At 37.7% G+C, this 25035-nt stretch overlaps 1 protein-coding gene across 3 annotated transcripts in view; it reads right to left on the bottom strand.

The window, feature by feature from the left end:
- The window catches only part of LOC149842524 (C-terminal binding protein AN-like), a 65122-nt gene extending 40678 nt beyond the window's left edge, over positions 1–24444 (bottom strand). For 2 of the 3 annotated variants that reach the window (XM_089999252.1, XM_089999253.1), the window contains exons 1-5: positions 23623–24444; positions 6581–6749; positions 6303–6433; positions 3329–4129; positions 3125–3172 (exon numbers count right to left, since the gene is read on the bottom strand). In XM_089999252.1, coding sequence (XP_089855378.1) covers positions 3125–3172; positions 3329–4129; positions 6303–6433; positions 6581–6749; positions 23623–24216 — 1743 coding nt within the window. In that variant the 5' untranslated portion in view covers positions 24217–24444. The remainder of the gene's footprint in view (positions 1–3124; positions 3173–3328; positions 4130–6302; positions 6434–6580; positions 6750–23622) is intronic. The other variant, XM_089999255.1, reaches the window with a different exon arrangement.
- Between the last annotated feature and the right edge of the window lie 591 nt (positions 24445–25035).

Raw genomic sequence — 25035 nt, 5'->3', positions numbered from 1 at the left:
ATACCTATTTTTTCTCCAACAAAAAAAAAACACACATGTGCACATATACACACACGTAGCTGTGTCGTACCCCTATACCCCATACTTTTGTAAATTCTGATGTTGTACCCTATGTGCCCACACCTACATCCATACCCATAGTTGTACTTATGTGACAGTTTATAGATTCAACGAGATTTCATTAGAAAAAAGTGAACAAGAAGCTCTTTGCAGCTTGAATCAACCTTTATCTATTATTTCATATTAATAGATGAATTCTGGCCCTTATGTTGACAAGCTACTTTTAGTGAATGCTAGTGGCAAAAAGTTAACATACTACATTTGAATAATAAAGTTACCCAATTTTTTAATTGTTTGATATTAAGTTTTTTTATTGAATATTCTTATATGTTAGCGTATATCTGTGCTTTACTCTCATTTTGAAGAGTTTTGGACAAATATATTAACGTTTGGTTGTTAATGCTAACATGCATTTTCTAATTATGACATGATGTTGTTAATGCTAATATACATTTCATTGTTAATTTTTTATTGAATGAATGCTCATATTTTATTTCTTAGATACTTACTTAGATCAACTTGTTGCATTAATGTTACTTTTACATGTTAATCTCATATTTTGTCGATATTTATTTGAGATTTTTTATTTCTTGTTGGTTGTTGCTTCATCAATAAAGCATTATTTATTTATTTATAATTTTAGATATTTTTTAGAGTTTTTTTTAAGTTTTCAAAAAAAAATTGAGGCTTACGATTTACGCCTCACCTCAGATTTTGGTGGAGCGCCTCGCTACGCCTCAACGCTTTTCACAACACTAATGATGATAGATCTCCAAAGGCCAAAAACATTGTGGCTTTGATACCATGTAAGGAAATGAGGACCCTCAAACACAAACAAGAATGTGCACCAATAGATGAAGTGTATGGAAAGCATAGGAGAACCGTGGAAGAATCGAGATTCCCAGCAAGTTTCAGAAGTGAGGAGTATCGCGCTTCCTAAGCGAGTTTCTGGGAAGCGGGCTTCCCACCTATCTAAGAAGCTTTCGATAACTCTGGGTTTAACATAAGGTTGTCAAACTAGGAAGCAGAAGCGGGAAAACGATACATGAAGCGAGAAGCGAGACATTTTAAAATTTATAGGAAGCGAGAAGTGAAGTATCAATTTAAAAGTGAAATATGAATAAAAAATGAAGCAATATGGTGAGTAGGAATCGAACAAGAAACAAATAAAAACTAAAATAAATTTGATTGTTCTTATATTTCATGATTTTTCAGTAAAAGAGTTGAATTTTTGTTAAAATCTAACAATGATGGATACCAATTTAAAGAAAGTACATCGGAAGTGAGTGAAAGCGCAAGAGAAAATACATAAAAAATATGAAAAGCAACGTGAGAAAAGCATATAGGAAGCTTAGACCATGTATGTGGGAAGCATAAAAAAAGCGTGGGAGAATCAAGATTCCCATGAAGTTTCGGAAGCGAGTAGTATCGCGCTTCCAAAGAGAGTTTCTGGGAAGTGAGCTTTCCACCTACCTACGAAGCTTCCAGCAACTCTGGTTTAACCCCCTTACATACAAGAGAAGGGAACCCAATATAGCTGTTGGAGCTAGTCCAATGGCTAGATTTCTAGCCGTTGGAGCTGTCGTTGGACTAGCTCCAACGACTAATCAACATTTGTGTTGACCAAAAAAATAAAAAGAACAAAAATTACAACAAAAAATAAAATATACAAACAACATATATATATACACATTTTAATATGGGGATGGTCCATCCACCTGCCCTCCCTACGAAATTTATACGTAGCTATGCTTTTTGGCAAATCTGATCTTGCAGGTGCAATCTCTATGGTTGAAAACCTATAAATAGACTCTTAGATTAAATGTTTTGGATGTGTAGGTAGGATTTTATAACATAGAAATTTTCAAAACCATTGTTTTTTAGATCCTTGCCCTACCTACACAAAAAAAGTTTGATCCAAGATACTATTTGTAGGTTTTTGACCATGGAGATCACATCTGTATGGTCAGATTTGCCAAAAATCATATCTACATGCAGATTTTGAAAATCTCGCGATATTATCACGATATAATCACAAGCCATGATTATTCAGATTATTTTGCAAGATTTTCACGATCCCACTTATCCTGAACACCACATGCATTTTTCGCGAAAATTATCGCAACCACAAAACAGCCAATCAAGGCGAAGGCATTCGTAATGCCCAGTTTTCAAAGATTTCATTAACGGCAAGGGCGGTTATAATGCCTAGTTTCCAAAAATAAATTAACAAACTGCTGCTTCACGTGACTAGCTCCACGTCAGCAGATATTTGAAAATTGAGTGGTTTCCAAAAGGAAAAGGTTGTCTTAAATGGAGGTGAGAGAGGCGTATTTCGTTGTCGAGAAATTGCAGAGAACGATATATTTGCGACTATGATATATATATATATATGGGGTTAGATTTGGTACCCTTGTGGGTAAGGAACCCCCTAGTTAGAACTCATAGTGAGAAGATATTTTGACCAAATCTAACCCCATATATGTGTTCAGCATGGTCAAAATAGTAGAAATCGACTCTTGGAGCATACTTTTTCGACGAAAAAATACAATTTTATAAAAAAATTGGTACATTGTAGACCATTGATTTTTCAACCCCTGCAAATCTTACATACATGTTGGAATAACATGACCCAAGCACTGATTTCTACTAACCCAAACAGGTGCAAAAGACATTAAAATTTAGGATACACACACAGACAGTCGATTGTAGGTTCTCATGATGCATGTTGTTTTGACTCAATCTAACCTCATAGATGTGTTTAGCTACCACCATGCCATGAATTATGCACAAAGACAAGTCATCTACAACAAAGACCAGTAGCCATATTGACTGGTTCGCCTACTAATTCACAGCATCTTAAAAAGACAGATTAACTGCTTCCAATGAATTGTCACATTATTTTAGTATATACCATTATGATACAAATGAGCATTTAAATGCATAGCCCAGGGCTAACATCATTAAAAGCAGGTTCCATAATTTTGAGAGCCAATAAAAGGTTAGTAATGAGAAAACCTGAAATCGAGAATTAGTGCATAAAATTTCATGGATGGAAACAAACCTGCAGCAGTTTTCCGCCAGCAGCAAAGGATCGTAATCCAATTGTATCCTGCATATGAAGCACAAAGAATATCAGCCACATTTTCAAAGAAAAGGAATAAAGAAACAAGCAGAGAAGGAAAAGGAAGGAGGGGACTTGCACAGCATTTGCCAGAAAGCAAAACATAACAAACAAAGCAGCCAGAGCAAAGACTAAAATTAATACCTTCCCCCTCAACACCACTAAAAACTGGGCAGCAGGGTCCCTTTTTGTCACATTGGACATGGTATCCAGAAACCACCCACCACCTGATACTCTCTGCCGAGATACATGAAGCCCAGTTCGATCTCTTGTGTGCAATGCAATAACATAATCATCCTTCAGCAGCTCAGTAGATTGCCTAACATCCATGGGAATAACTGTATGCTTGTCAGGAGTTGCATCCATGGTTGATTCAACAGGACCAGCATGCTTACTCCTAGACTCATCAGGAGAAGCAAAACGGGAACTAGAATTGAGAACTTGCTCCCTCCCACTTATAACGGTATCATCCTCCCTCTGTGATGTACAATTATAATCCCTCTCTATCGCAGAAGGCTCACCCTGCTTTTGCTGGGATTTCCGGCGAGCAGGCCTTTTCTTACCTTTCTTACCTGATCTTCCATGTGTTCCATCAGATCGGGTAATGGCAACCTGAGATGAGGCAGAATCTAGGCATTCAACATGAGAATCCTCCATTGTATATTCCAGTCTCTGAATATTTTCTGGATTTGCTTTGCTTTCTCTAGTCAAAAGCTCACTGCCACAATTCAATACAGCAGTTTCTTTCGTTAGATTCTCAGAGTGATCATCTGCAACCACAAATTTTGCATCTTCATCCTCATCAGACACAGCATCCTTTGGAACAACTCCATCAAGAAAGAATGATTGCAATATTGATATAGCTTTTTCCCTTATTTCGATCCATACTTCTTCACTATAATCTGCACTTCGGGGGAGTATCAACACATTTGGCACTTCCCTTACCTGGGTGAAGACAGAAAGTAAGGCAAACCTCCAAAATACCGGAAAGAACATATCAGTAAACATAACACAAAAAATATAGAAAAACACATGGTCATTATAAGTATCCCAATATATTAATGTCCAGAAATGCTGATTATACAACCCAAACAGCAGGTTACCTTGCCATGCAACCATTCAATCAGTGAATGGTTATAAAAAAGATCCATTTCTATTAAAAGATTAACTTTCAAATGCAAGGGCCCATGGTTAGTCTCAAGAAACCTGTCTTTTGTGTGGGGTTGAAGAATGTCACATGGGCACTCCATTATCACTTTATTGCCTGTCCCTTCATCCACTAATCTATTCCTCTTCCTCTGCCACTCAATATGGCAAAATCCCTCTTATCCTCATGCTTAAACCATGTGTTTCATTATTTGAAAGCTGTAGTTCCTCTTCTTTAACATGGTGGCATGAGAGCACCTTTAGGCATTCCTAAACGCTCAGTGTCCAATCACTATCAGCAGTCCGGCGATAATCCACTAGCAACTTCTGTGGTGTGGCATCTAATCACAAAGTACAACAGTAATTTAAAATAGCACTCTACTCTTCTGATTTACAGTCACTACAGAAAATGGATTACTGCCACAAAAACTGATGATGTGTTCAAGTTCACTAGACAGAGTGATTTAAGGTCACAACCAGCTTCTTCAATTCTACAGTCCATAGTGATTAGACTTAAATTCAAGCTGTGATATAATGAAGTGAAAATCCCTGCTGGAAAACTGGAAAACGTATATATTGTTCTAGGTCAGAGGCCGAAGCAGAGTAAGTCTAGTCTGGTTCACAGTAATGTCACCTATACTGCCGATATTTTGAAAATATCAAGTCAGTCGATATTTGTCGGCAATTTATCACGATATTTTCAAAATATCGCAATATTTTTGGGAAAACTCATTTTTTAATTTTTAAAGCATACAATTTAATTTTTTGTTTCTTTTATATTTTAAAACCTTAGAAAACTTATTTCTTTATATTTTTGCAAGAAAAATCATGCAATACTATTATTTTCTTATTATTTATATTTTTTCAATATTTTTAAACTCCCGAGATTTTCCAACTTTTGAAAATCTCTCCAAGAAATACCCTTGCCGAGAAAATACCTTGAAGGATATAGGTGACTATGGTTCAGAGTTATTTGTGATAAAGAAGTTTTGTGGTATCCATCTTGCGTTGGAGAAAACAGCTACATGATATTTCAGTTACCTAAATACCAGTGTGAAGAATGGGGAAGTAGCAACTATGATGCTCCCAGTGTGTGCAAATGGCTCAATATCTGTGTTGCAAGTTAAACAGGTGACTGAATGCATGGAAGCAACCAGTGCATCACAGACTTGACGTTCTTACCCAAGAATATAGAACACTATAAAGGAAGCAGAAGAGGAATTTAAGGAGCTGTCCAACTAGGTGATAGACCATCTCAAAGGTATATCTCTTCCTGCCAGTGATCCTTTTGGTAATTAGATAAATAAGCAAATTGAAAATCATTTGAGCAAGGGGATTTAATCTCAGCATACAGCTTTTCCTTGAATAAGCATGTATTTTTTTTAGGGGAAATTAAGAGGAAAAATTATGAATAAGCATGTCTGAAGATAAGATAACCAATTGGAGTTCAAATGCCAGACTAGGAAGCGGAAGCGGGAAACGATACGGGAGGCGGAAGCAAGAAGCGATGCATTTTAAAATGTATAGGAAGCGGAAAGCGAGGAATAAAAAAAGCAATATAAGAATTGAATGGGAATCAAAATGGAATGCAAATAAAAATTAAAATAAATGTGACTAAAATTTTATGATTTTTTTAGTGTAAGAATTAAATTTTTAACAAAATCTAAAAATGGTGATTGCCAATTTAGAGAAAGCACATGGAAGTGAGTGAGAGGCGTGAGAGAAAACACATAAAAAACATGAAAAGTACAGTGAGAAAACATATAAGAATAATAGATGAAGCATGTGGAAAGCATAGGAGAAGCGCGGGAGAATCAAGATTCCTATCAAATTTTGGAAGCGAATATCATGCTTCCGAAGCGAGTTTCGGGGAAGCGAGCTTCCCACCTATCTAAGAAGCTTCCGGTAGCTCTGGTTCAAACTCTTATGAAACTACCAAGAAAGCAATGCATACCCTAAAATTAACTCATACCCATGCTTCCATCCATTGTGGCCCCTCAGCACCATCTAATGCACAGCCAGCAATTGTTCCATCAATTAAAAGTTGCTTCAGCGCGCAATCATCAATTAATTGACTGCTTCCTGTATTAACAATGTATGCCCCTGAAAGGAAGAAGGCTTATCAACCAATCTAAACTGCAGAAACAACCTTTATATTTTTTAAATGAATCACTAAACAAACAAAGGAGCTTGCACATATAAGCACAAAGGACAACCAAAAAGAATAAAGGAAATTTAGCCCCAAAATACCAGGTTTCACATGCTGCAAGCATTCTGCACTGATGATCTGGACAGTTTCATTAGACAGTGCACAGTGAAGGGAGATAAGGTCACTAGCCGCCAATAAATCATTAAGAGTATCCATTCTTCGAGCAGCAGAAGGAAAGCATAAAGAAGAGCGGAATGATTTCCCTTTGTCCTAGACAATAGCCAGCATGCAGGAAAAATAGGGTTAATACATTCAAACAAGTTATTCTTCAAAATGAAACAAACTGCTAAATGATATTCCAATATAAATACAAATTTGAATCGAATAACATCACATGATCTCTTTTGCATGTATTAGTTGAGACTTTTTACAATTTACTCTCTTTATAATATGATGAAGAATGGACTAATAAAGGGAATATATGCAGGGCCATCACAAAATGACATGCTATCCAAACAGACCAAACCAATGACCATTGAAGAGGAAAACCAATTAGTGAAATTGATCAAATTTTTTCATGGTTCTCAAAGCAAACAATCCACTCCCACATAAGTACATATTAGCAGTTAGCACCATACTTTTCCATCCACTTGGATTTTTTGCAAGTGGATAGTGAGGATATACAAATTAGTTGTCATGAACTTCCTTTTGTGCACTCAAATAAACGGTCTTCTTTTCCTCTTGAGTCTATTCATTTTGATGTTTGGGGCCCTGCCCCAGTTATGTCCTTATCCAAGTCCAAGTATTATGCCACTTTTTTTACAATTTCAATGGTTCCACTTGGATATTTTTCTTGAAGAGCAAAGGTCAAGTTTTCCACATCTTCGAGAGATTCAAGTCTTATGTTGAAACTCAGTTTGGTGGTAAGATACTAACTTTTTGTAGCGATGGTGGGGAGTACCTATCAAGTGACTTTACCAAATATTTGCATGATAATGGTATACTTCGTGAGCTATGTCACATAGGTGTGGTGTGGGTGTGGATACAGGTGCGAGTGCGCGATGCGGCACTTTAAAAAAACTTGGGTGCAGGAGTGCGGGGAGGGTATATATAAGGTTTAATCTGATGCTACTAACCTAGTTGCAGTTTGGATTCAATCAGCTGCCCAGATTTGAATTCTCAATTCTATTAGGTATGCAGCCATAGATCTGGACCATATCTGATTTAGTCTAATCAGACCTATGTCCAGAGACTCCAGACCCAGGTTTGATTTAATCAAATCAGCCCAGATATGGACCCATGTGTGATTTAATCTAATCAGACCATTGCCCAGACCCAGGTCTGATTTAATAAAATCAGAGCAGATATGGGCCCATGTCCGATTTAGTCTAATCAGACCTGTGCCCACACCTAAGTCTGATTTAATCGAATCATACTTAGGCTTAAACCCAGATATGCTAAGATTCTGGACCCAAGACTGATATACTCTGAATCAGACATGGGTCGGTCCAAACCTATGTCACCTGGGTACGGGTATGAGTACGTGTATGGAGGGCACGACACAGTAATTTAAAAAAATGAGGGTACGGGGACATGGATATATATATATAGAGAGAGAGAGAGAGAGAGATTGGGTCTGAATCATGAGAACATGGGATCTGAGTTGGGTCTAGTTTTGAAAAAAGGTTGATTTTTAGCTTTGTTGAACAGGTTTGGACTTGCCCAAACCTGGTCAATGAAACCAAGTTATAAAAGGGGAAGGGCATAGCTTTTCTCTCTCTCTCTCTCTCTCTCTCTCTCTCTCTCTCTCTCTCTCTCTCTCTCTCTCTCTCTCTCTCTCTCTCTCTCTCTGTTTGTTGCAGCTAGACCAAGAAGAAGAAGAGAGGAGGTACTCTCTCTCCCTCTCCCCTTGCTTCTTCTGCCGAGGAGGAGGATGAGGGTTTCAGGAGAGCACATAGAGAGAGGGAGGGCGTCTCTCTCTCTCTCTCTCTCTCTCTCTCTCTCTCTCTCTCTCTCTCTCTCTCTCTCTCTCTCTCTCTCTTGCCGAGGAGGATGAGGGTTTCAGGAGAGCAAAGAAAAAAGAGGGGCAGCGGGACCAAAATGGCCACACCCTGATGACCTTATGTAAAAAAACTCGGGTCTGAGTTGGACCCAACCGATGCAGTGCGGGATTTGACCCGTGACGTACCCGCACTGCGTCCAGTACCTAGCCCCATGTTGACGCATGTCGACACAGGTACGCCGACCATTTTGGCATGTCCCGGTTACATAGGTCCAGACCCATGTTTTATTTAATCAAATGAGACTTGGGTGTGGACCCAAGTCTTGATTGAGATTCAATGAGACATGGGTCCAAACAATTTTTAATTAGTTTAATCAGACCTGGGTCAATGCCCAGGTCTGATTCAAGTCAAACAAACCCAAGAGTTGAGATAACTCATAAAATGAGAGAGAGAGAGAGCACCAACATCACAGCGGAAAGAGAAGCACCAACATGAAGAGGCAATGGGGCAAGAGGGATGAGCGGCACAGGGCAAGGAGAGAGAGAGAGGACTTACTTAGAGGCGGGGCAGCACGATGGCATCGGTGGTGGAGCGGCGAGGCCTGAGTGGTAGTGAGAAGGGGAGGGGGGGGGGGGGGTTGGTCTTTCTTTTTTTATTTTTTAACCCAAAAATTAGGACAAACATGGACTCATTCAGTGTTGATCGAGTCTATTTTCGAACCAACTTAAGCTCGAGTGTGGTTGACCGTGCCCGAGATAACATTGGTCACACCCGCACCCACATTGCGTCACTGAATGGACATAGTTCATGAGTTATCTTGCCCACAAACTTTAGCTTAGAATGGAGACTGACATGTTGAGACAACCATGACCTTATTGACTGACTCCAATATGAGAAAAGCATCTATGGATTGAAGCTATGTCCCAGGGATTCGCCCAACAGGATGTCACACCTGTGTCAACGCGATACAACACGACGCAACTCGATTTGAGGTCGATTCATGTGCAAGGGCGATGGCTCTTGCAATTTTCTCAAGTAAGAGTGCATTTCTACCCATTTTTTACCAAAGGCAATGGGTTAAGGTAAAAAATTCTTATTTTTTGCTTGTTATTGAGTGTCTTTGGGGAAAGATGGCATCGAAAGATTTGGCATGACAATGCTGCACTCAAATAATGAGTGGAAACTGATTGAGAATCAAATGCAACTATTGCAAAAATAGTTTTTCAGGTGGCATCTCTCAGTTGAAGCATCATTTAGTCAGGACACATCATAATGTGCAAGCATGCACGTCAAGCAAATTGTTGGATGTCATAAAATGGCAATGTCAATAATTACTTGATAATTTGAGAGAGAAAAGACAAGAAAGAGAGATGAATGAGGCAGAAATGGAGTATGGGGAGCCTTGGGAGGATGTGTATTACGAAGATGAGCTCTCTACTGATCCTACAACCCATAGCATAGGATCAGAACTAGAAAGTTCGGAAGCGAAGGGGAAAGGTGTTATTGGTTCCAATAGTAGCGTTGTGGTTACCACCGTAGGCACAAAAAGAAGAGGAGCAAGAGGGAATTCTTCGAGAAGAGGAGCAGCAGGGAGTTATTCAAGAGGAGGACCAGGAAGTAGAGCTAGAGGCTCTATTAAGAGCTTTTCTCCCACTAGGACTGTCCCTAGGGCGCAGCCCAACATTTGTACTGTTATGACGCCTCAGCATTTAGTCGAGCAAGCAGATGTCAAGGTCAGAAGATAGTTCTATGATGCATGTGTTCCATTCAATGCAGCAAATTTCTTTCATTTTCAGGCCAATACAGATGCCATAACCAGTATCGGGCTTGCATACAAGATGCCTTCGTATCATTCTTTAATAGGAAAGATTTTATATGCTAATATGAAAGAAGTAAAGGCATATTGTGATGAGATGAGGCAGTCATGGAGAGAGACCGGTGTAGCATCATGGCAGATGGGTGGACATATAAAAAGTCTAGGACATTAATAAATTTTCTTGTTTATTGCCCCCAAAAGAACCATGTTTTTTAAATCAATTGATGTCTGATACACCCAAGAAGAAACATATTGGAATACAAAAGGCTCAATGACCACATTTACGTTCACAACAACTTACGATCGAAGCAGATGTATATAAAATTTGAAAGTTTATTTATCATTTTCGTTCAAAACTCAATTAATTTTAATTTTTTCATGTCAACTTTTTAGGCAAATCGAAAAGTTATCAACAATGAAGCATAAAGAGCAATTTGATCCCATTAATTTTGAACATTTTGATGAATTGGATGCATGGGTTGAAGAAGAAGCATAGGCTCTTTTGAATGAAGAAGACATTGAATGGATTAACATGGAAGGAGCACAAGAGGTAGATGATGAAGACCTCACGTATCTTGGGAATGATGTGGATGTCGAAGAAGGAGAAGAAGATAATGAAAATGATTATGATTATTGATGTATCATGTATTCAGCTTTTATTAAAAAACTTGTTCTTGTGAGATGATTTTGTTTATGTAATATGAAAGTATGACGCTTGTGGTATGTAATAGAGGCATACATGCTTTATAATATGATTTTATGTATGTAGTTTGTGCAATTCATCATTATTTTATGTCATGATTTTCTTATAATTTTTTTGATTTTTTTGGATTTTTTTTGGATTTTTTTTGGATTTTTTTGAATTTTTATTAAAAAAATATGATACATTTGTGATACGATACGATATGATGTTACTATTGGGTCGACCGATATGAGTAATGATACATTACAACCTTGGCTTGACTTATTTATTCATTTGTATATCATTCAACCCTTATATTGAGAAAAATATTGAGTTCCATTTTCTTTTTCCTCTCTTGTTATGTAAAATTCTAAAAATCATCACTTCATTTTTAATATTTGGATCAGATGATACATTGTTACAACGCTTTATGTACCAAAAAAAACATACATTAGTGCCTTTTAGCATAACCTCCATGCCAGTAAAAAGTATTAACGATGACGATGGGAAAGTTCTAGTTAAGGATAATCAAATCAAAGAAAGATGGGAAAAGTATTTTTACCATCTATTAAATGAAAAATGGAAGAATGAGGTAGAGCAAGACAGGAGGTTTTAACCAAGGAAATGGGTTTATATCAAATAATATACCGTTACAATGCTTTTTGTACCTGAAAATACATACATTAGTGCCTTTAGCATAACCTCCATGCCAGTAAAAAGTATTAATGATGACGATGGGAAAGTTCTAGTTAAAGATAATCAAATCAAAGAACAATGGGAAAAGTATTTTTGTCATCTATTAAATGAAGAATGGAAGAATAGGGTAGAGCAAGATGGGAGGTTTTAAACAGGGATCGGTATATAGAATTGATGAGGAGGAAGTAATAATGGCTATAAAGAAGACAAAGAAGAACAAAGCACTTGGGTCAGACCATATACCTATTGAATTTTGGATGTCAATGGGTAATATTGGAATAATATGGTTAACTAAATTGTTTAATAATATTTTGTCTACAGGAAAAATGTCGGAAGAGTTCCTATATATAAGAATAAAGGTAATATTCAAAATTGCTTTCACTATAGGGATATTAAACTTATGAGACACCGTGAAACCGTAGAAGAAGACAATAGAACAATATTTGAGAAGAGAATCAAGTGTATCAGAGAGTTAATTAAGCTTTATGTCAGGTAGATCAACAACATAAGCTATAACCTTATTAAGACAATAGAAAGATTTAGAGAAAAAGGAAGAAATTTGCATATGGTTTTCATAGATTTGGAGAAAGCTTACGATAAAATCCTTAGGAATTTAATTTAGTCAATGTTAAGGAAGAAACAAAACTCTTATAGATATATTAAAATAATTCAAGATATGTATGCGAACCACGTGACGAGAGAAGGTTGTTTTCAATTAGGGTTGGATTACATCAAGGGTATGCTTTAAACCCATACCATTTTGCTCTACTTATGGATGAAATAGCATCTTGTATCCCGGTAGAAGTCCCTTGGTGTATGCTCTTTGCAGATGGTATAGAACCGGTTAGTCAACATAGAGATGATATACAAATGTAATATCATGCATTTTTATACTTAGTCAAATTTAGAGGTTTCTGAAAATTTGTCTAAGTGTTGAAGAAAAGCCTATATATGCTCGATATTAGGTGACGTTAATTGAGTCTAGGCTTGGCACATGTCTCATCGACAAGGTCTAAACGAGCCAACTGAAATGTGATAAAAAGTTTTATTTTTAACCTTTAAATTCAAGTGAAATTCAAGCAAAATTCGGGTTAAATTCATGTGACTTTCAAAAGCGAAATTTGAAGTACATATCGTTGGATGCGTCTTAAAATTTTGAGCTCAACGGCATTTTACTTTTCTGAATTCGGGATACAGTTGACCAGAAAATCACAATTTTTCAAAAAAGGCCTACCTCGACGGGCCGAGTCCGGATTTGGATTGGAATAGATCCAATCCATATGATCCAAATTAATATGGATCTGGACTCAGTACAAGACCCATATTAATTAGAAATTGATCCAGCTTAGGATCCAAATTGATTTTGGACATGGATTTGGATCTTGAATCTAGATCCAGATCCAAAATTCTGATCCAACGAAAATACAACTTTAAATTTAAAATTTCAGGTCTAATTTAAAGAAATTTAATGTTAAAAAAACTCCCAGAGGGATAAGGTACCCTCTGAAAATTTTTGGGTAATTATTAATTAATTATTTTTTTATAAAAAATAATAAATTCCAAAAATTATTAAGATAAGGGTAGCTAGGGTTTCTAGAGGAATCCATAGCTACTATGAGATAAAAAGAAAGAAAGCAGTGTAAACAAAAAGTAAGGAAATAAAAAAGAAGTAAGAAAAAGGAAAGTCAACAAAGGAGAGTTTTAAAAAAAAAATGGAAAGAAGGGTGGAGAAGGACTCCCTATGGGAAGTCTTCTCCCCAGCCTTCTTTAGAAGATGTTGGAAAAAGAGGGGGGTGTCACCCCCTATACTCATTATTTAAACCTCAAAAAAAAAAAAAGAGGAAAAGAGAGAAGGAGAGAAACCGAGAAAGGAAGAAGGAGGAGAAGGAAAAGAGAAGGAGAAGAAGAAGGGGGATTCATCCTCTTTTCCGGTCTTCCGAAGCTTTTTTCGGTCTTTTTCGAACTTTAAAACAAGGTACGGGTTCGTTCTTTTGATTCAAATAGGGAAAAAGAGCCTAAATTTGGTTCGGGCGATATTTTTGAACGAAACCATGAATCTGGTTCGTTTTTTCATGCTCCAATCAGGGAAAAACAATATATGCTCATGGTATGGATGTATATTTTCAGATTTAGGATTTTGTTTCGTAATGAATGCATGCTTTACTAAGGATTCATACCTATTTGTTTGGGTTGTACCTCAGGTCAGATCTGGACAGATCTGCCCATGAGATGTACGGTCAGATCTGGTGCTGGGCAGATCTGTCCCAACACCTTTGAGTGGACAGATCTGATGAGACAGCAAACGCAGAAAAAAAATGATTATAAGTATAGTCCTTCTCAATAAGCCAATATATATAAAGCGTTGTAACTAAGCATTGTTGTTTAGCCTAGATCCCCTGAAAAAAATTCTGTTTTGAATCTATGCTCTATTCACTATCCGAGCATGTTTTGAAAATTTAGTTTGCATTGAATAAAGAAAAATATATATATATGTTGGGCCCAGCCGACTGTTGGCTGGGCAGGCATCGTGTCAAAAGCCCAGCCGACCGTTGGCTGAGCAGTTCTCTAAAACTGTCAAAAAAAATAAGATCTTTTTTATTTCTGATTTTCTGAGATCGAACAGGGCACTGTTCAGTCCCAGCTGACCCAGTTAGCTGGGCAAACAGTGTACTGTTCAGTCCCAGCCGACTGGTTCAGCTGGGGCTGAACCTCGGTTAAAAAAAACAAAAAAATACATAATGAATAAAATATTTTTTTGGGACAGGACAGTGTTGTTTGGTCCCAGCTGACACAGTCAACTGGGACAGAACAGCATGTTGTCCAGTCCCAGCCGACTGGTTGAGCTGGGGCTAGGTCCCTGTCAAAAAAAAAAAACAGCCACTGTTGGCTGGATCGTAGCATTCAGAAAAAAAAAATCAACTAGCTAGGTGGCTGACTCAGCATAGGCATATAGTTCAGAACACCACCTAAAAATACCTAGGAATCACACAGTGATGTGGTTCTAAATTATTTGTATCCACATTCTGTAAACACAGTACCTAGGCAGGTCTCATCACAGCACATAAATGTGCGTGGAAACAGCACCCTTACGTGGTGCCACACTGCATATGACAGCTCATAAAACAGTACCTGAAGTGCTTCAAAATAGCACATAAATGAATTGTGAACAACACATTTATGTGGCTTCAATTCAACATATATAGAGTTATGTACATAAATATATAAGTAGACAAACTGGGCAGATTTCTGGACTGTCAGCTGGGCAGCACCAAGCATAAATCTGAATAGGTTTGGAGATCAGAAAATCTCTGAGCAGTCACTCGGATGGACAGATTAAAATATATATTATGTATAATGAATGTGTCGTATATATTCAGGTCCGCATGTAATACCTGTCCAGATTTACATGAAATGGATGTTCAAAATTTTATGAATGTGCCAACTCTACCTGTTACATATGCCGATTCTTACATGCTTGGTATATGATCAGAATTAAATGTACACTTGGAGTTATACGTGTGACCAGATTTACAGGTGTTGTTAAAAGATCATGACTGGGCTTAGAATTAATGTGTCAAATGCTCCTGTCATGTACAGATTCTACATGTGCAAAATGCTTATGTTACTCCCAGGTTTACATGTGTTAAAGATTTATTTTTTACGCATGTGAATGTATAGACATGTGCATATACTGAAAACATGAATCATGCAATCTTTATTGTTGTTGTACTCGCATGATTACATGCATGTTTGCATATTGTGCATGAGAGGAATCGTGAAAAGAATGATGTATTCGCAAGCATGTGATATTATGCATATGACAATTAGTTATACATGTGCATTCTCATTTTGGTTGCATGTATGTGCATGGGTGAGCATGATGAATGATTTCGTGTGGGCATGCTCATTGTAGTTTTCGCATTAGATGCATCAGTAGTCAAAAGTGGACCACTCTAGGTAGTGTGGGCCTTGAGCAGGTGTTGCTCCATGTTTAGTTTTCATGCATCGCAAAAATCAATTTGATATTCTTTGAATTAAATTGCATTATTTTATGATGTTTCGCATGTTGATTTGTGAAACGAATGTTGTTGTATTTTGCATGTTGATTTGCAAAATGAATATTGTGAAATAAATCATATTCTTTTATAAAAAGATAAAAAGAGAAAACAGTGTAATTAATGTTTTTTCTGAATAGCCCTTCTTTAGTGTGGGTCCTGGACTGTGGTTTTAGAAAAACATAAGGATACTAAAACTCCACGTGCATTTGTGCCCCTTAACCCAACTAGGTGGTTCACCTCCCGGCCACGGTTTTAAAGAGATTCCGTCACTTTGCCTGGAGGTGGTGTGTAGACACATCTGTTGTTATTGGTATACCAAGAAAATAGCATTAGTAGATGTTGTTTTTCCTAATGTTTCGACATTAGATATTGATTTCTAATGTTTCGATGGATGATGTTGATTCATGATATCGGTCGAGGGCCAAGTGTAGAACTCAGTAATAAAATACAAATTGTGTGTTAAGCTACATCTGGTAACCTAACTTGAACTCGAAAATTTGTTGTTCCCGTTTTGAGTATATGTGGGTTTTAATGACTACCAAAGCATCTCAAAATTGATTTATGCATCTTTTACAAAATTTCAGTAAACATGCAACACACTTTGTTCAGAACATGTTCAAAATGCACATTCAAACACATAACATGAATGCACATAAAGCCAATTGCATACGCATGCGAACAGATACTTGCAATACGCATTATCATGATCAATTTCATGCATAAACACCCAAATATGCACATGATCATATTTATGCAAACATCAAAATAAATTTCAGAATGCCATACATATGAGATACACCTTTGCAACATGGCATTCGGATGCATAAGCATACATAACCAATCAAAATATATAATCAGATACATAATCCTGCAGTCAACACTAATGCGGGTCTGAATATAGCAAAATTGTTCAGATCAACATCTAACATACTGCCAACCTGATTATATTGCAAACACCCAAACATGTCGGCAGTCTGATCAGATTGTACATGGCCCTTCCATCGGCAGTCTGATCAGATTGCTCATGCTCAAACCATGGCCAATCTAATCAGATTGTGTATGCCCAAATAGTGGCAAACCTGATCAGTTTGCACATGCACAGAAGCTACCAAAACTGAACAAATTGCACCAATACAAGACCCTAGAAAATCTGATCAGGATGCAAAAACACACACTGTCAAATCTTATCAGATTGCACACAGTGCACCACTCGACAGTCTGATCAGATTACACATGTGCAAACATTGTCAAATCTGATCAGATTGCATGGCACAAACAGTGTCAAATCTGATCAAATTACACACAGCACACTACTCGGCAGTCTGATCAAATTGTATATGTATACACATCAACAGTCTGATCAGATTGCCCATGTGCAAATCGTGGCAAAAAACTGATCAGATTGCACATGCGTAAACGTTGGTCAATCAGATAACAATCAACAAAACAACATACAAATTAGATTTGATATCAGTCATCAAAATACATATCTTCAAATCCGATAATAATCAACAAAGCATCACATAATCAGATTGGATAATAGCCATCAAACTAACATGGAATCAGATTTGATAACAGTCATCAAGAACAAAACATAGTCAAATCTGATGACAGTTATCAAATACGGCATAATCAGATATGATGACAGTCATCAAGAATGACATAGCTGAATCTGATGACAGCCATCAAATACAACAAACTCAGATCTAATGTCAGAGTGATCATCCTTGGACTTTATGCCATTACCATCAGAAGATGTTGCATTAACTCCACCTTTTTTTTTCTTGAGAATTGAACAAAATTTTTTCATATGACTAAAATTTTTACAATAGTGACATTGAATAGAGCTCATGTCACCTCTCCCTTCAAAACTCAAATCACCTCTTCTCCCCGGTCTTCCAACACCTCTGACACCAAATCTACCATCCAGTTGCCAAGAAACTACCATGACATTGTCACCGGATGAATAGGTTCCAAGAAACTTCATCTTAGACTATTCTGCAATCAACTCTGCTAAGACCCTGATGAGATAGGGTAAGTGAGAACGATACAGAATGACACTCCTTGTTCCATCAAACTCTAGTTTGAGCACCATAAGAAACTCAAACTTGCATTATTCACAACCCATTTGTCTATTGCTTTGTCAAAATCAGCACCAATGAGCTTGGGTTTCACCTTTGAGCATCCAAGTACCCTCCAAACCCTTTCCCTACTATTATAGTTATCATAAAATCAGCCCAATACGCATAATTTGTCTCATCAAGCCTTATTGGGACAATCTGAATTGATTCACCTTTCTCTGTTCTCAACACTATAATATCGTGTATTTTTCCATGATTTTTAAATTCGAAAATTTTGATTTTTAAACTAAGTGTTTGATGAAAATGATAAAATCATGGGAAAATATCTTTAAATATACGTGACGTCAGTTGGGTCTGGGTGTGGCCAGAGCCCACTGACAAGACCAAAATGAGCCAATTAAAGTTTGAGAAATTTTTTGCTTTTTAACTTTTAATTCGAGTGAAATTCAAAGGCAAAAATAATGTATGTATACCGTTAGATGTGTCTCATAATCCTAAGCATGTTGGTGCCCTGTTTTGCTGAAATCGAGTTATGGTTGACCCGAAAATCGCATTTTTCAAAAATGACTCGCCTCTATTTTTGTCGTTTTCTGGTTTGGATCGGACTGGATCCGATCTGTTTGATCAAGTTAATATGGATCTGGACCTAGTTCAGAACCCATATTAACTGAGATCTAGTCCAAGTAGGGTCTATATGGATTTTGGATATGGATTTGGATATTGAATCCGGATATGGATCCAAAATCCATATATGACCAATTTAAAACTTTAAAATCAATTTAAAAGTTAAATTGGGTAGGTACTCCAGGGAGACTTCTAGAGGGGGGCGACACCCTCTGGAACATTCTATAAAATATTATATTTAATAATATAATAAAATAAAATAGTTAATAAAAAAGAGGATTATCTAAAAGAGGTAGAGTTCCACCTTTGGTAGAACTCTACTCTCTAATAAAGTTCTCTAGAGGGGACGTCACCCTCTAGAGAGACCTTCTAAATAAGAATCAAACTAAAAAAAAGGGATAATAAGAAGATAACAAAATTCTAGAAAGTATATTAAAAAAGGGGTAGTCTCCCCCTATTTCTAGAATCGTGATTCTAGAGAGAGAGGGAGAGAGTTAGAGAGAGAGTTGAGAGCCCAAACTCGTTGGGGAGAGAGAGAAGGAAAAAGGGAAAAGAAAGAAAAGAAGAAAAAGAGGAAGGAGAGAAAAAAAAAATGTGTTCTCACCATACATCCGTTATTTTTCGATCTTTTCTACATTTCGATTTAAGGTACGGGTTTCTCTCTAGGTTCTTACGGGAAGAAATAGTTTTAAATCTTGTTCATGTGTAATTTTAAGTGAGAAAGGGAAATTTGATTCAAAAATATGTATAAGAATATGTATTAAGTCACGATTTCATATATTTTTTATTTGATGTGAGCATGCCATCGATTTTTCCCTGTATAAGCATGTGTTAACCTATGTTTAAGCTGTCGATTTTCTTCTTTTAGCCTAGCATGTTGAGTATATATATATATATATATATGGGGGGGGGGGGGGGACCTTGATATTTGATTAATCTTGTTCATGTTAAAAAAAATCTGATTTACGTGTTTTCAAGTTTGAAATAGCATATTAGAACTGCGTGATATGTTTAAACATCAAATTACGATTTGTTCAGTTTATTGGTCTATCAGCTGCAAGAACTTCAAAAATGTCAGGCGATGGTCAACTTCAGTTGTTAGAAAAGGTGCAGCAACAAATGCAACAGCAGAATTAGCAATTGCAGCTTCTTGCCCAATCAGTTGTAGCCCCTCTCTCTACTACTCGTGTTTCTTCCTCTGGTATTGTTTTCTCAAGTATCTTAGGTTATTCCTCTGGTTGGTTAATAGACTCAGGGGCTTCATATCATATGACATCCTATGAGCCTATTCTAACCAACTTTCAGCTTTGCAATGGCATTTTTCGCACTGCAGATGGTTTTTCTATGTTTGTCTCAAAAGTAGGTTTCATTACTTTTGATTCTTATCTCGATAATAAAATTAATCTTTCTCAAGTTTATCATGTTTTATCCCTTGCTATGAATCTTATTTCTGTTGGTCAAATTACCAAGCTTAATTGTAATGTTACATTCTCTCCTTTTGGTTGTGTGATGCAGAATCCGTTGTCAAGAAAGAAAATTGGGATTGACCATAGAAGAGGAGACTTATACTACCTGGACTGGATTGATATCAGTGAGTATAAGAAGCCTAAGAACAGATTAGGAGCTTCTATCATAAATGAGTCTGTTTTGCAACACTAAAAATTGGGTCATATTTTCAGCTCTAGGTTACAAAAGTTTGTGTCTTCATGAAGTTTTGGTGAGCCTAAATTAGTTGTGTCAAATTATGTTAAAAACTATGAGAGTTGTAGGTTGGCTAAGGGTCATGCCTTGCCATTTGGGTCTAGTGATAGGGAATCAGAAAGTCCTTTTGATCTTGTGCATTCTGATATATGGGGTCCTTCGTCTATTTTGTCAAAAAGAGGATCATCATATTTTGTTACCTTTATAGATAATTATACAAGATTTACTTGGTTATATTTTATGAAAAATAGAAGTGAACTTTTTGAAATCTTTAAGAGATTTTGTGTTATGAATAAGAATCAATTTGCAGCTAAGATTAAGACACTTTGAACTGACTCTGGTGGTGATTATGTCAGTTGTGTATTTCAAAAGTTCCTAAATAAAAAAGGTGTAGTTTATCAAAGATTTTGTCACTACACTCCTGAGCAAAATGGAGTGGCTAAAAGAAAGAATAAACAAATCATGAAAACAGCAAGAGCTCTTCTTTTTTAGGGTGAAGTGCCCAAAGTGTTTTGGGCAGATGCAGTTCAATTGAGTATCTATCAGATAAATCGTATGCCCTCAAGTGTGCTTAAGGGTATATATGCCTTTCAAAAATTATATAGACAAACTCCAAATTATGATGTGATGAGAGTATTTGGATGTATATATTTTGTTTTGTTACCTAATAGATATAGAGATAAGTTGTCTTCCAAAACTGTTAAGTATTGCTTTTTTGGTTTTGCTAATGGTCAAAAGGGCTACAAGTGTTATGATCCTGTTGGAAAAAGGGTGTAGGTATCCCGATATTTTGTCTTTCGTGAGAATATGTTATATTTCAGCTAGTATGGAGAAAAGACAATAAATGGGTCTGACTTTTTTTTTCATTTTGGTGAAAAGTAAGGTGTGCACGAAAGGATGGAGATTCAAGCGGAGCAGGCTCAACCTAGAGATAGCCAGTTTGGGCAAACCTACTCAAGAAGACATGAAAATGTAGTCGAAATCCCCTTCTTAGATCAAGTGGAGGTAGAGCCAAAGAGAAGAGGTCAATTCTGATCATATTCCTTCGTCAGCTAAATTTGGCCACCAAAATTTAGAGTCCTTATATGAGTTATCATCTTCCTTCCCTAATCCTCCTCAGGTATGTAGAAGCTCTAGAACTTTGATTCTTCCTTCTCGTTTTGGAAATCAGGCCGTAACAAAAGCCAAGATTTTTTACTGCGGTACTAAATTTCTCAAACCACGACCAAGGATTGTACTATGACAATCAAAGTGTTATTCACATAGCTAAGAATCCTAAATTTCATGAGCGGACAAAGCATATTGAGATTGATTGTCACTTCACTAAAAGAGCATATTTGAATGGCATTATTTCCTTGTCCTATGTTGGTTTGGCACAACATATAGCAAATTTCTTCACCAAGAACTTGCCTACTTCTCTCTTTCTAACTTTTCTCACCAAACTTGGGATGATTGTTTTCACATCTTCCCAAGTTTGAGGAGGATTCTTGAAGTTAATATGTACTTATAGTGTTGTATTAGTAGAGTCAAAGTAGTCTATGTTTTGATGGCCAAATTAGTCCAGATTTTCATGATTATGTTCAAGGTGTAATTTTTTTTGCTGATAAGGGTATTTCTATCATGTAGAGTTGTAATAAGGGTGGTCGACTCTTATTTGTTGTACTCTCTCTCTCTCTATCGAGTTAATAAAAAAAAGTTCTTTTCCATACCCATCATGTGTATTCTCTCTTTGTGCTTCCATTTCATGCCTTGATATAATATAAGTGTTTTATTATTTTTTTCTTAGTTAGAAGTAGCTAGCAACCTTGCCTAGTGTACTGTCTCTTGGTGATAGATCTCTTGTGATGTGTCGTATTGTGTATGTGCAGAAAATAGTCCCATATCAATGGAAAGGGTGGAAGGCCCATCTAACATGTATTATAAATAGGCATTTCACTCACCCAAATCCACATGTCCTACTCGTGGTAAGGGTAAATGTAGCATTAAAGGCTATACCTTCAATTTACTTTTTTGCCCATTTAAAAGCAAATGTTTCTCTGTTTTCTTATTTGAGTGTTTTTCTTTTGTTTTTTATTGAATTTAGCTTATGACCTGACTAACTCAGTTGAGTCAATGGTAAAGCTCATTGACTCGGCTGAGTCAATGGAAAGACTTAATTGATTTTGGTCTAAACCGAGTTAACCTAGTTTCTTAACTCTGTTTGGTGCCGATATGAGTCAACTAGGCCGAGTCACGAGTCGACTTGTCGAGTTTTTCAACTATGATTTATGGTCATATTACAACAGAATGGGGGACAGATATCAATACTGGTAAGGTTAAGTGGAGATAGGTTAGTGGTGTGTTATGTGATAAAAGAGTACCTCTACAACTGAAATAACATTTTTATAAGACTGCTATAAGACCAGAACTATTATATGGAGTTGAATGTTGGATGATTAAAAACGACAAGATAGAGTGCATGTTGCATAGATGCTTAAGTAAAGATGGATGTTTGGGGTTACAAGAAAGGATAAAAATAGAAATGAATATATTAGAATGCACCTAGGAGTCGAACCAATAAAGGATAAAATAAGTGAATGTTGTTTAAGATGGTTTTGACATGTTACACAAAGACCTCTCACAGCGTTCACAGCAACGCCTGTGAGAAAGATTGTCATGGTACAAGTAGAAGGAGCTAGGAAAAGAGGAAAACCGATGAAGACTTGGAAGGAGGCAGTTAGAAACTTAGAATTGACATGAATGATTGTAAAGTGACCTAAGTTTTAGCTCTAGATAGATAGGAATGGAGAAACAGGGCTCATAAAGCCAACCCTATGTAGTTGGGATAAGGCTTGATGATTATGTGATTGTTCAAACAACCAATTTCTGAGACCAGATTTCTTTGTATAGGAGCAGAAGGTAGTGAGTGGTATGGAGACAACATCCTTTCAACTTCTACAACTAAAAAATACTATTAAAAAACAGAGAAATAAATGAAGAACTTTACCACTTATCGTAACCACAAGTTTAAACACCAAGAAAGTGCCAGAACAAGAAAACCTACGTAGTATATCATTTAAAAGTTGAAAACCATTTGTCATAAAAGAAAAGGCGGATCTTTTCTTCTTAAGTTTTTCCCCGACATTTTGCTCTATGTTCTCCTATAATCTATTGTGGTACATCTGATTTGTGTTTGTAAATCATATTTCCATCTGATAACATACAGAACCACGTAGTAGGTGTGGTCTATTTGAATGCAATATACCTGCTCTTTTACGTGCTGATACAGAAAGCAAAAGAACAAATCTTGCAATTTTTCAACAACCACGAGTTCACACGCTCACCCTAAACGAGCACAAGCAATCAATGCAGAAATCGAAGAAAAACTCCAGAACTCAATCAGTTCAAGACCAGCTGCATTTTGTTGTGCATAAAAACACACGCATTTCTCTGGATCAATGGAAAACCCGAAAGATCTTCAAAAGAACAAGGTCAAAATGTACCTCTTTCAGGTCAAAATAGAGGACGCTGATCTTGAAAGCCAAGCTCCTGGTAGCCAGGCAGCACGCAGACGCCGTCCGCCCGACGATCCCGAGCACAAGGCCTCGGCACCGCCGCATTCCCCGGCACAGCGGCTGGATCGAGCCGAGCCAGCCGGACGACGAGAACCCGTGCTTGACCAGGACGTGTGTCCGACGGAGGAGGCCTAGGAAGAGGGCCATGATGGTGTCGGCGACTTCCTCGGCGCGGCTGGTATCGACGTGGACGAGGTGGAGACCGAGATCGGCGGCGAGGGCAGAGTCGACGGAGCGATCGGAGGAGCCGAGGCAGAGGATGAGCTGCCAGGGCTGGAGGCGGCGCTGGGCGGCGCGGGGGAGGAAGGCGAGGGAGTGAAGGAGGACGGCGGCGGCGGACTCGATGCGGCCGTCGCCGAGGCGGTTGAGGCCGACGTGCTCGACGAGGGCGATGCCGGACAGCCCGTCCTGCTCCAGCTCCACGTCCTCCGGGCAGTTGAGGGCGACCACCAGCGGCGGCTCCCGCCCGTTGCTGGCGTTGCTGCTGCCAGCGCCGCCCTCTGCACCGCGCTGCGCTTGCATCGCCCCCCCAAACAAACAAACAAACACGCGGAGAGAGAAGAAAGAGAAGGGTGGTGCGAGGTCGCTCACCTCGCTCTGGGCAGCCGTAGCTGAGCAAGGAGCTGCTACAGTGGTCTTCTTCTCCTCTTGAAATGAGGTATATAATAATAATAATAATATGCCGATGTGAGCGTCACAACTCTTCTTTCCCTCGCTCGCTCGCTAGGTGAGGGTGCACGTGCTGGGACTGCTGTCTCTGACGCGACCAGGAGGTTGCTGCCCCTGTCTAAGGGCGAGGTAGAAGGTGCCCTGCGAACGGAACTCCCTTCTAGTTCTAGCTTCTTCACCATGTGTTTATTTTTAGGATAATTTCCCGATAAACTCTTTTAAGAATGATGAATTTATGCTTGTTCGATTTTAAGTTTCAAAATTTTACGATAAAACACTTCACTTTTTAAGAAATAATTCAGGCGACCTCTTGAGTTGTCTTATTCACCCAACCGAACCTAACATTTCTTTCTTTTGAGCAGGTGGTATTTTTGTGGGTTTTATGATAATTTGGCGTCTGGTTGTGTACGGGATAACCATATTCCCCTACCCATCTCTCCAGATCATATACAAAGAGAAAGTAAGGAAAGAGCGTCAAATTTATAGACAATTATGTAATTTCAAAAGATGGGATAATATTTGTGCTCTTTTATTTATTTTTTTGTTTTTTTATATCTGACCCTCCACATGTGATCTGAGTATTATTAAGTTTAATAGAAAGTGGCCTTTGAATCATGTTTTCCCAACATGTATATCAGATTTTACAAGAGTTTGGAAACTCAAACGCCTACA

Source organism: Nuphar pumila, chromosome 3 (genome assembly GCF_984573655.1).
Source record: "Nuphar pumila chromosome 3, dmNupPumi1.hap1.1, whole genome shotgun sequence".
Lineage (NCBI taxonomy): Eukaryota > Viridiplantae > Streptophyta > Magnoliopsida > Nymphaeales > Nymphaeaceae > Nuphar > Nuphar pumila.
The sequence above is the reverse complement of the archived record's forward strand: the minus strand, read 5'-3'. Positions and strand labels throughout refer to the sequence as shown.